At 37.7% G+C, this 14,125-nt stretch overlaps 1 protein-coding gene across 6 annotated transcripts in view; it reads right to left on the reverse strand.

The window, feature by feature from the left end:
* The window catches only part of LOC124140410 (ras-associated and pleckstrin homology domains-containing protein 1-like), a 220,791-nt gene that overhangs the window by 23,688 nt on the left and 182,978 nt on the right, over nucleotides 1-14,125 (reverse strand). For 4 of the 6 annotated variants that reach the window (XM_046507947.2, XM_046507948.2, XM_046507951.2 and 1 more), the window contains one exon: nucleotides 8,558-8,626. The exons of the other annotated variants lie outside the window; for them this stretch is intronic. In XM_046507947.2, coding sequence (XP_046363903.2) covers nucleotides 8,558-8,626 — 69 coding nt within the window. The remainder of the gene's footprint in view (nucleotides 1-8,557; nucleotides 8,627-14,125) is intronic. 6 annotated transcript variants of the gene reach the window in all.

A 14,125-nucleotide genomic window follows, 5' to 3' on the forward strand; every position in this document is an offset into this window, starting at 1 on the left:
TTCCCAAGGACACTCAAACTACTCCAATGAAAACTTTTCAACTAACGTTCTTTGTGTGTCGGATGTCAGCTGAAATCTTCAACGGCACTAAAGTGCTCCACAGAATCTTCACATCTCCTCTATGCAGTCACAAGTTTAAAAATATGCCACATTGAAAGCAGTCATTCAGAGTCAGGAGACAGAACATTCTAACAAGATAATATGTTTATTTCTTGCATCAATTTCTGAAATCATTTCTAAAACTGAACATCCTGTGACATCCATTTCAGATCAATCTTGTCAAACAAGGCCACACAATGAAGTCAGTGAGTGAGATTGGTTAAAGTTGTTCAGTTATATCACTGCTGACTTGATGAGCGAGAATGTCTCCCACGTTTATCACTTCGGTGAAACCCATGAGCACGGGTATGGTGCTGACAAAATTAGAGACATAACCAGGACGATTATGGATTTGAACTTTGGACAATAGGATTCTGGCACAGCTAAGGGACACAAATCTGCACAATGGACTGTGGTGCTTTAGATGACTTGGTCCCCCATGTTACCTGGCACACAAGGGAGTGAGTGGGTGATGTTTGACGCTGTAGACAACACCAGCACCTTAAGCAACTATACCTGAACCAGAACAACCAATACTCAACAGTGAACGAATGAGTTTTATGCCACTTCAAGCAGTATTTCAGTTATATCACAGTGTGTCAAGATGGATGAGGCTGAAAAGCCTGTGGGTCATCCATGTGTAGCACATCATCGTTTTGTTTTGCTTGTTGTTTAACACCGCACTCAGCTCAGCAATATTCCAGCTATATGACGGCGGACCGTAAATGATCATGAGCATCAATCCTTGCAATTGGGATACGATGACATGCATCAACCAAGTCAGTGAGTCTGACTACCTTATCCCGTTAGTCGCCTCTTACAACAAGCATAGTCACCTTTTACGACAAGCATGGCCCGGGTTGCTGAAGACCCATTCTACCCCGGATTTTCAAGGTGAAACCCTTGACCACTGAGATTAAACATACACATCCAGTATCAAAATCAGGGTAAATCTGGGATTCAACCCACAACCAATGACGCCAGACTAGAGGCAGCTTCCACCACAGGGCCACCCCCAGACTCCATGCACCACAGGGCAACACGTCTCCCAGGACCTGATGCCCAAAAGATCTTTCGGTAAAGCCCTACAAAGTACATTAACTGCGAAACTGTCTTCTCAGATAACGGCATCAACAGAGATGAGAACCGTGGCACCAATTCCAGATCTATCTTTTTCAGGGACAAGCACAACAGAAGTGAGAATCAATGAAGGAGATTTCTACTACAGCTGAATCGTCACGGATACGGCATTCCAATCTCACCTCAAAGAACTGACCGCGGGTGATAAGCAAATATTGGCATCTATGGCAATTAAGAATATGTTTTCCTTCCCTGAAGTTAATGATAGTTGCGGCAGATCAAACACAAGTGACAAATTGGGAACACCATAATGAGGTCTAACTTGCCGGTGACCACCTGAAGAGAGGCTGTTCCTCCAGTCCGTGCTGAAATAGGGTAATCTAATGATGGGAATTTATGTAAAGTGTTCCCCCTTGGGGTCTAAACTTGTTGATGTAAAGTGTTACCCTAGGGGTCTAAACTTGTTGATGTGAAATGTCACGTGTCGTGGGCTGATACTAGAAAAGGATAGGAAGCTTACTGAACAAATTAAAGCTTACCTAGATATTCAGAGCATTTCTTATCACACAAAACTTCTCAGGATGAATGGTATTACAATCTACAAGAATATAATTTCTATCTATTCAAGAATTTCTTAGAGTAATGTCAAACCTTAAAATGACCCTAGCTTGTCATCATGCACACCAACAATACCACTATTTTCAACCTTTTTTGTAATAAGATCACTTAATCATAGCAATAAACACGAACATTTCCATCTTTCGCTATTTTTGGCATCTCAATAAGATACACATGGCCACTCTTCTTTCAACGTTTTAGAAATGGGCTCTATTCCAACCATCTTGTTTATCACCCTGTGTCACAGATTTATGGTATTTGCCACATTGAAAATTGAATTGCTTTGGACGAAGCTGACTAAAATACTTTCCGAGCATACATGGCTGTCTTCTTGGTAATGCCAATCCCTTAAAAGGAAAATGACAACCAATATTTATGAAAGCATGTATAAGTTCACTACAGATGATGGTATTACAATCATTATTGTTTTCACCATTCAAAATTATTTTTTAACTTTAATTCAAGAATCTCAAATGTGAAAACAAAATATAAAAAGATGCGGTCTTAATGAAACCGACTCAACCTTCTTCAGCTTAGCTACAATGAAAGCTCCTAAACCCCCCAATAAATATTCTGTGACACAATTATTCCTAATTGAAGTCTCAAAGTTTTAAAACGACACTAAAACTTCAGATGAAGGAGATATTTTGAATCTCCTCAATCACTCCATATTACTGCAAAAAATGAATTAACTTTGACAACAAGTGGCCTGGTTAGGGTAAAACAGTATTTCCTGTTTCCAATCCTAAGAACTGACTCCCACACAAACGACACCTGACCACACGAGCTTCCGAATCTACGTATGAGGCAAGAGTGACATCAATCGACTAACCCTCACTGACCGTTAAACTATCGCCGTTCGCCATCTCATAAATACAAGTGATGCAGCATAAACATCAGATAGGCTCTGAATAATTTGGATTAGTTGTTCCTAATATTATAAGAGTTAAGGACGAAAGCGTCTAGAGAGAAACCTTCCACGGAATGATCAATTCTCTCAAATCATCTTCATTGACGTCATAGAGCCGTGTCGTGGCTGCCCGTAGGAAGGACAAGTATTTTTTCCCTAATTACTCTCACACAGAATGTGTTTACAGTGCTGAGGGCTCTGACACTAGTCAAGGATTAAAATCTGAACTTGCTTCCTTAGTAAGAGGGGGATTAATCCACTGATTGCAATTCAAATAAGTGCCATGAATGTAAGCAAGCACGTGGAATTGGGTCATGTCGTCTAAAGGACGAGAGGGATAGACAGACTCAGGAAGAGGCCAGATTCTCCATCACATACAATACAATTAGGGGTATCGCTGAAGGAGCCTGGGCACCACGCGAGCCATTTGGACACGATTTGTGCTGGAAATTGGAAATAGACTTATGCCACGAAAACATTAATATGACAAGGGATCTTAATAAGTTTTGGGGCTTAACTTATTTAGCAAAAGATGTTTTTCATCCTTGTCATGAAATAAAAAGATGTGTAAAGTGGTATTTAGGGTTAGAAATTCGCACTAGTCCTGTAGTCCTGCCCAAACTGCCCAATAGTAAAGGTATCATAAGGACTAGTAGAAATTTGCCATTTTTAGGGGTTTTGCTATATGTTATCATTATAAGGACTAGTGGACTGAAACTGTTAGTGGTATTTATATAATAAAGAACCATACAAAAAACTAACATTCAAGATTGCAAACCTTATGATTAACAGTGATGGAAATTAGGGGCTCCTGGAGTCCCTGAGGTTTTCTCCTGAAGTATTTGATTCTAAGGATCCCTTCAGTCTTTAATTGTGAACACTAGGGTTATGACTAGGTCTAGGATCTCTCGACTTAATTAGTTTGATTATTAGATTTGGGTCCTATTAAATAACCTTGAGACAGAAATTCTTGAAGTCCTTTTACTTAATTGGTTATTCCCTAAATAATTCACTTTATCAGTCATAATGCCTTCTGATTATCGTCAATAACTTAAGGAATCTTCATTAGCATTCCCTGCCTCAAGGAAGATGATTCCACTGATAGTAAATCCCTGCAGGATATGTCCCGGTAAACCTCTTCAGTCCACACCTGGCAAATTAGCATCTGGAGGTGTCATGGCCGACAGAGAGGAGCAGACGTGCTGTCTACATTGTGTTTCCACCATCAAGGAGCTGGGAGAAGATGAGCCTCACAGAGTCACGGCACCTTAACTTGGCTTGGAAACCGAGCATGCAAAACATGCTGCATGAGGAAGTTCAAGGTCGCAATCATTAATGTCTACTTTACCTCTGTTTTCATTGGTGAGTCAACAGAAAGAGCAGAGCAGGCAGTCCCGAGCCAGAGCTGATCCAACTGGAACATCTTCAAGTGCGGGATGGTATTTGCAGATGTTAAATAGAACATTCTTTTGTGAAGGCACAAACTATCTGACTTCTGATGTACTCCGAAATGAAGGGCTTGCGCTGAAGATTTTGCTTTGCTCTGTTTGTCTGCCTATCTACCAAATCATTGGAACTACTTTCCCAAACGTTCATTTTTGTCTTAAAGATCAAGATAGAGAAGATGTTTATGTGAATGTGTAACAGACTATTTGATTCAGCTCAAAATTCAACTGATCACAAACGGATGTCCCTGAAAAAGTTCAACAAAACTTTCATCTAACTTTCTTTTCCTATGATGGAACAAAACCACAATTGTCAGAGCCCATTCCAATCCATTCTACCTACATAATTCATTTAGAAGTGGGAGCCATTGAAGGCTGGAAGCAACTGACATGATGTCCCAATGGATGATTGCCAGGGCTCAAGGGACCTTGACCTTTACATCCCTCTGTCATTTGCAATGAATTTTAGGTAACTTCTTATACATATCTCACCAAAGAAATTTCTGCTGAAATTAAGATGCAATTTTTATGTAGCTTGAGAGTACAGTATAAAGTTGGATGTTCCTTTAGGGCATCAAAGGTAAAAATAACCAGCCTAGCAATCGGTTACTGTCCAGGGAATCGGGAAAAGTGAACCATTTCATTCCTTTGTAGAATTATCTTCAAATAGAGTTGAAAATATCTGAACTGATTTAAGTATTCTGTCAGACTCTATTTCCAATGTTAAGATTTCTAGCGAAAAAAAGGTGATGGGGTAGCCTAGTGGTTAAAGCATTGGCTCGTCACGCCAAAGATCTGGGTTCGATTCCCCACATGGGTACAATGTGTGAAGCCCATTTTCAGGTGTTCCCCCGCTGTGATAGTGCTGGAATATTGCTAAAAGTGGCTTAAAACCATACAAAAGGACTATGATTATGTCGTGACTTGGCCTTTAAAACCCTTAACTTATATATCTGTAGGAGAGCAATGTGGGAGAAAATCACTACATCATGATTGGTGGATCTGAAAGGTCAGGGGTCGTAAGCAAGGTAAATCTAGGAGCTGAGTCAATGGCCAGTGGCTCCAACCACAGCTCATGTTTGTTTTTTTACGCCCCACTCCGCAATAGTCCAGCTGTGTGATTGTGGTCTGTCAATACTCGATTCTGGACCAGACAATCCAGTGATTGACATCATGACCATTGGTCGAAGCAATTGGGTACGATCACACGCATCAACCAAGTCAGTAAGCCCTACCACCCATAAGTCAGCCCGGATCTTCACGGGGCGGCACAGCTCATGAAACATATAACAGTGGTCCACCTGTGCCCCTCCGGTCCTCAAGAACCGATTTCCTGGATTCCCATTGATAATGTGTGAAACATACTTCATACTGTTAAACAAGAATACTTCTATCCATTCTATCACACACACAACAAATCAAAATATCTGAATAGTATTTCAGAAAAAAATAATGCTCCAAACTGCAAGACAGTTTAAGTAGCAAGAAAATAAGTCCTACAAGTAGATTATACCTTACACCATTTCTGATTACAGCAACTTGCTTGAATTGCTACCAATGAAACCAGTTTGAATGACCTTGACAGAGCTAAGCTAGGCCGACTGGGCAGTTCATTATATAGAACAAGTTGCCAGGAAATTATTCTTCCTCATGAACTTTGTCCTGCGTCAAGTGGGTGTATATTGTTTTCTGGCGACAACAATATTCCTTGTAATTGATATTCCACAGAGTCTTACTACGTAGCAAACAGAACAGGATTTGACCGAGATTTTTTTTTTTAAAAGGAAATCATTCTACTAATGGAAAACAACTTTAACAAATTTTAATACCACTTCAATTTCTCTGAGTTTCATTAAATACTGCTATTATATGAATAGTTTACACTTTTATCAGCAACTTCTGAATCTATACGTTAGTGAGAACATTATTTCCAACACGTAGACACCAAATTTATGAAGTAATGAATTCAGGTTATCAGTCAAGAGACAAGTCGCAACATTTATAAAGCCTAGAAGTGGTTTCCACCCATGCAGTATCAGAAGGTCCAGTCCATTTCACTTAGTGTGTTAGAAAGGTCAAGATGTGTTGTAATGAAAGTAGTATTATCTGGACTCCTTACAGCAACACACAGGGTAAGCTTTCAAAGATGGCTTCTAGGGGACCATATAAAATATCTTAATGCATTTTTAACATATAGGGATATTTTAGTATCCTAATTAGCTGACTTATTACATAATGTTTGTCACTCCATATCTCAACTGTATGAAGATGCTAATTTATTTGGTACCTGAAATAAATGCATTGTCTGACATATGAAACAAAATCTTTGACACAATCCCCTAAAAGAAGCCACATGGTTTGTTTCCTTCCCTGGTGCCTCCCTTCTGCCTTGGTGGAGCTTGGTACATCTAATATGATTAAATAATCCAGGTTTAGAACACTACAACATCCTGAATGAGGTTATTCTAGGTTTATTGTGGGTGGAAAATGTTGTGATTAAGAAATGTCAAACAGTTCATTTCCATAAGACTGCAAATAAGAAAGACCAATTCTAGCAAGTAATCAGGACAATAGTCCACTCCTGCATGATCCTATAATATCCGAAAACTCTTAAATCTGAAATGGTTAATAAAAATATACTTAAACTCCACCACCAGAAAGTGATTGAGATACAAAACATAAACACCGAGAAAAAACAACAAATTAAATCCTCTAATGCACAGCATGTATCTAAACCTTTACCCAGACCATCCTAAACCATCACCTTGAACAAACAGTATGCCATGGAAGATGGAGTGAGAGAGAGGAAAGTATACCACCCAACGTTTGATAAGGATACTCAGATATTTCACACATTTACATAAGTTAGCCGTTTGGAAAGCACTATCCTTGTCAAACGTTGAGCGGTATACATGCAGTGTGAAATATATACAGAAGATAAGGTGAAATAAAAACAGCAATCACTTTGCCATACTTAATGCCATGTTAAGTCTACCGCCCCCCCACTCCCCTCCCCCCTAGCTTATTTCAGACAAGTACTTTTGTCATTATCATATACTACTCAAATAAGTTTAAGAACACTTGAGTCACTCTAGTTAATATCGGTCATGGTATCACGAGTTCTTAAGTGATCAAACTTTCCCGATTTTCACAAGTCTCGGACTAATGGTACGTCTTGAGACAGTTGACTTTGTACTCTCAGCTAAAGAGCACAACTTTTGGGAGATAATATATCCACTGATAAGAGGGCTGATAATATATCCATTGATACTACAGCTGATAATATATCCACTGACAATACAGCTGATAATATATCCATTGATAATACAGCTGATAATATTTCCACTGATAATAGTCGATAATATATCCATTGATACTACAGCTGATAATATATCCACTGACAATACAGCTGATAATATATCCATTGATAATACAGCTGATAATATTTCCACTGATAATAGTCGATAATATATCAACTGATAAGACAGCTGATAATATATCCACTGATAATACAGTAGATAATATATCCACTGACAATACAGCTGGTATATATCCACTGATAATACAGTCGATAATATATCAACTGATAAGACAGCTGATAATATATCTACTGATAATACAGTAGATAATATATCCACTGCTAATATAGCTGGTATATATCCACTGATAATACAGCTGGTATATATCCACTGATAAGACAGCTGATAATATATCCATTGATAATACAACTGATAATATTTCCACTGATAATAGGCGATAATGTATCCATTGATACTACAGCTGATAATATATCCACTGACAATACAGCTGATAATATATCCACTGCTAATACAGCTGGTATATATCCACTGATAATACAGCTGGTATATATCCACTGATAAGACAGCTGATAATATATCCATTGATAATACAGCTGATAACAATCCATTGATAATACAGCTGATAATATTTCAAATGATAATAGTCGATAATATATCCATTGATACTACAGCTGATAATATATCCATTGACAATACAGCTGATAATATATCCATTGATAATAGGCGATAATATATCCATTGATAATACAGCCACCATAATCAGATTACATATGTCTCAAGAGGACCTAAAAAATTCCCTTCCCATGTAATAAAAACATTAAATGCTTAAAAACATTTTCAACCAATCAAAAACTGTTTAAACTTTAATGTCAGCAGATGTATATATATAAGAGTGTACATTAGCATTTATAAGAACGGAAGAATGAATTCAAGGCATCCATCAAGCTACTGATAAAAATAATGATAAAGAAAACCATTTTAAGAAGAAAGGATAAACAAATTTCCAAGTAAGGGCCCCACACATCTGAGGTGAAGGAGTTGAGGGTTTGAGATAAGACAGAAGAAAGAGAGTCTGTAACACTTACAAGGGGCACATTTTCTTTATCTAATCCTTCCTTTATCTTGATGAGATGGGCAAGTACATGAGCATGCATCTACAACAGGCACAGTAGGGACATCGTTAGTACAATCATGGACGTGCACAATTGATGGCGAACAAAATAAATTCTGTTTATTATTTTTCAAATACCATGAAATAATTGTACCATAAATCTTTGAATAAGCGGGTATTATTTATTTCCGAATGTTTGGGGCCCTTGCTCTAGTAGGGGAGACGTTATTGTATCCGAAAGACGTTGGCAATAAAGAATTCAATTTGGTTTCAAATGTTTTTTCATGACAGAACAGATCAAAGGCTCAATTTTGAGATACAAATGTTCAATCATATCCCCCTCCCCATTAAAACATATATGAAACTGTTGAAAAAATACCTGGTTTTGGTAAGGGAGCATTATGTAATCAGATTTGACATCTAACGTTAGACCAGGCATTTCGCTAGGTGGGCACCTGTTGAAGGCACACGTTCATTCAAGGATTTACGATAGGTCTGTGGTACAGATCTTGTGACCATCTGCTGAAGATGCATCTCTTATCCATGTAGGAATATTGTTATACTAAGTATTGGAAGAAAAGAAGAAGTTCATTGTCATAAAGATACGAAAGAATGATGACATATGTGGACACAATGATGATGGCATGGAATCACACATACATGTATACACTTATCAATGTCACAATAACATCTTAGGATGCATGCAACACTGATTTACTGTATCACACAATATTGTACAATATCATACAAAACATTGTCTATATCACACATCTATAACACATGGCCTGCTATATAACATATACAATACATAACCTGTTGTACAATATCACACAAGTACATGATCATTGTACAATACAACACATATACAATACAATATCACACATATTCAATAAATAGCCTATTGTACAATATCACACATATTCAATACATGGCCTATTGTACAATATCACACATATTCAATACATGGCCTATTGTACAATATCACACATATTCAATACATGGCCTATTGTACAATATCACACATATTCAATAAATAGCCTATTGTACAATATCACACATATTCGATAAATAGCCTATTGTACAATATCACACATATTCAATACATGGCCTATTGTACAATATCACACATATTCAAAACATGGCCTATTGTACAATATCACACATATTCAATACATGGCCTATTGTACAATATCCGACATATTCAAAAACATGGCCTTTTGTACAATATCACACATATTCAATACATGGCCTATTGTACATTATCACACATATTCAATACATGGCCTATTGCACAATATCACACATATTCAATACATGGCCTATTGCACAATATCACACATATTAAATACATGGCCTTTTGTACAATATCACACATATTCAATACATGGCCTTTTGTACAATATCACACATATTCAATACATGGCTTATTGTACAATATCACACATATTCAATACATGGCTTATTGTACAATATCACACATATTCAATACATGGCCTATTGCACAATATCACACATATTAAATACATGGCCTTTTGTACAATATCACACATATTCAATACATGGCCTATTGCACAATATCACACATATTAAATACATGGCCTTTTGTACAATATCACATATATTCAATACATGGCCTTTTGTACAATATCACACATATTCAATACATGGCTTATTGTACAATATCACACATATTCAATACATGGCTTATTGTACAATACCACACACTATAAAATACAATACAAATGATGCCAGGTGTACTGTACAATATATACATCACATTACACATGCATGGCAGACAATAAACCATGCATCGCATGAGGTGTAACAGAATAAACGTAACACACATTATTCGCACAATAAATTTACACAAAAACCTCGTCCATCCACTCAGCAAATATCTGGAAACCACACCTTCAGACCATCCTTCTGAGAATGTTCACAACTGTACAAAGGAACACTGGTATCCCTGACTGACTATTCTACCAATTTGGAAAATACTGGATTCTGTTTCGTTCAATCAGAGGTATCAAATCACAATAATCACCTCTGTTTGAAACAGTTGATTTGATGACCGCATCACCGAAGAAGCTAATATTTATAGAAAAGAACTTGTTTCTCAGTCACTGTAGACATTTTGAAATAATTAAGTGTACAGCTAAAGTTACAAAATGAAGATTTTTGGTTGCTACAAAAGTATGTCTACATGCCAGAAACGAAAAAACATAGAAATCGACCATGATTGTGTATTGCAAGAATGGAGACAACAGCGAGCTTGAAATTTAATGCCTTTCTATATCTGACTGGAACATCATAGCTTTCGAATGAGCGGTTTGACATCACAATAGTGATGTACGGTGTAGAACTAAACCTTGCCAGGCTTGCTTCATGTATTTTATGAGGTGCCATCTTTATGTCGGCTTACAACGTAGCTATGCTACACACTTTCAGTGCCTGAAGTATATGCGAGTACAGTATAATGAAGAAAACCAACAATGATTGAGTATGCATAGCACCACACTTTGTTAATAACCAAATATCAGTGTTTCTAATTCAGATAAAAAAACACTCAAAGCATTTATCCTACAAGACAAACCTCAAGAGTATATAACAGCATATATCCCACGAGCCAAACCTCATGTGTCTATCACAGAATATATCCTACAAGACAAACCTCAGGTGTATATCACAGCATATATCCTACAAGACAAACCTCAGGTGTATATCACAGCATATATCCTACAAGACAAACCTCAGGTGTATATCACAGCATATATCCTACAAGACAAACCTCAGGTGTATATCACAGCATATATCCTACAAGACAAACCTAATGTGTATATCACAGCATATATCCTACAAGACAAACCTCAGGTGTATATCACAGCATATATCCCACAAGACAAACCTCAGGTGTATATCACAACATATATCCTACAAGACAAACCTCATGTGTATATCACAGCATATATCCTACAAGACAAACCTCAGGTGTATATCACAGCATATATCCTACAAGACAAACCTCAGGTGTATATCACAGCATATATCCTACAAATAAAAACTATCATTGAGAAGATGACAAGACAGCGCCATTAGCCATTTAATCCCCCATCAGACAGTGAATCACTTAGAATCCATGTTCAAGGCTCAAACTCAAACTAATAGGGCCCTGTATCTGCATATTCAACCAGCCTGACACTTGGTGTGATGTTTCCTCTCACATAGAAGTCTTACATCAACTATTAATTGAAGACCTACTAAAATTGGGCAAACCGTCAAGTGAGTCTGGATAGCAGGAGACAGAACGTGCATCCCACAAAGCTAATATGGTTTGGCAATTCCACAGGCTCACAGAAGCCTGAGCAGCAAGGGAACTTCAACCCAGACAAATTTAGGAGATAAATTCATTAAGCGTAGTGCATGTGGGACAAAGTTGGCTGCAACTTTGTTAAGGGTGGGATGGAGTATCTGCTACACTGTAGGCTGCCATGGCAGGATAAACTCCATGAAGGCAATGGTGGGGGTATTCTCATCTCAGTTGCACGTCCTCTCAAATAAACTGGGTCCGAATTCAAAATATTCTTAGAATATTCTTTGAGAATACTCTTAACTAGCTAAGAAAATCCTTAGCTAAGATCTGTAATTGCTCTGAGAGTAACTTGCAGCCAAGGGTTACACTTAGGGGTGTAGATGTAATAGCTCTAAGAGTAACTGTTAGCTTAGGTGAGATGAAATAAGGTTAAACCCCACTCAGACACAGTATACTGACTCAGAGCCGACCAATCCTTGTTTTAGCCCCTTAATGCCAAGAGCCAGGCAGGGAAACAACAAGTACCATCTTTTAACGTGTTTTTTTGTATGGCGCGGCCGGGGATCGAACCCTGGACATTCTGCTCTCCTGAGGGAGGCAGTCCAACTAGCTATCAGTTAAAAGTGTCAATGTAACAGCTATGAGTGAGTGAGTTGTGTTTAACGCCGCTTTTAACATTATTCCAGTTATATCACGCCGTGTCAGCCTAATGTGGGAGGAATGCCCCATGTGATGCAGGTTTCAGACGTTTACCACTTCGGTGAAACCCACGATCACGGGAATGGTGCTGACAAACCTAGAAACATAAACGGGCCGAACCGGGATTCGAACCCACAATCATAGGTTCCTGGCGTGCCCAAGGGACGCTACTCTGCACAGCGAATCGCGGCGCCTTAGACGACTGGGCCACCCGTGCCCCAACAGCTATGAGAGTAACTTGTAGCTAACTTAAGAGTAAAGTGAAATTTTGAGAGAAACTCCGAGAAGGAATTTTCACAATAACTTAGGCAAATCTTGTACTACTTTTAGTTTTTATGCATATGACATTCGGGTATTTCTATGAATTTTCTCAGACATAAGACTTCTCAAACACTCTAAGAATGTTTGTGAATATGGTCCCAGAAGTTTGAAATTGAGTTTGAGGGATGTGGTTTTCTTTTTCAGTTTCCCTGCAACCTAATTAAGTTTAGTTCAATTTTTGTAAAGAGCTAGAGTTCTTCAGCTTCCCTCTTTCAGTGTCACAGAATAATATGACATTAGATGAACATTGATTAAATAAATAAAACACAATAAGGGAGTGATTGACATTCGGACTTAATGAAAAAACATGTTCATATCACCTCCAAAGTCTTATCTAAAGGTTTTCATTTAAACTAAACCATCTAAACCAAAATATACATGCATCCAAACACAACCAATGATTTACCAAGTCTACATTTATTCCCAATTAGCTCTAGAATCCATCCAAACCCTTCATTTCTTCAAAGGAATGTCAGCCTTCTACTTTCCTTCGTATGAATAGTGCTCCCAAGAACACATATCTAATTAAATAACTGCAGTGAAATTACTCTCAAACCAAGCAATATATATACCTATTTCCTCTGCCTTCATAACAACATGGTTGGAGCTTATCATGTTTGCCCACAAGAAATATTGCCTCTTCAGAAACATTTATCCAGAACTAAAAAGCAACATATGAGCCTTGCTAATTACATTATGGCTGCAGTCGAGAGTTTTACTTCCTGCAATAAATAGGTTTTTTATACCCTTCTGACGCACTCCTACCGAGGGTCTTGTTTAGACATTAGTGATACAGAATTGCGGCGAAGATGATACATGCTAGCTGATAATCTAATATTGTTTGTTTTAAATATAGTTTATTCACAATAGTGAAAACGATTCGGACATATTCTCCAACTTAGAACACCCTCTCCATAATCCATAATATTCAATAAACATTCAATTACAATACCGTATTTGACGTAATAAGCACCCCGCTCTAATAAGCGCCCACGACGATATTTGCTAATATATTGGCTAGTGAACAATCCCAATTAGCACCCCTTCCGATTGATCAATGTACACAAGACTTATTTATTCGTGTATAATACGCACTCATGTGTTATATGCACCCTTAATTATGGGCAATTAAATTCTGGATAAATATATCTGTCATGTATAATACTCACAGACTTTTATTTGTATCATTTCAGGCTGTCAGCATAAACCACG

This window comes from Haliotis rufescens, unplaced genomic scaffold, assembly GCF_023055435.1.
Source record: "Haliotis rufescens isolate VD_foot unplaced genomic scaffold, xgHalRufe1.0.p SCAF_37, whole genome shotgun sequence".
NCBI lineage: Eukaryota > Metazoa > Mollusca > Gastropoda > Lepetellida > Haliotidae > Haliotis > Haliotis rufescens.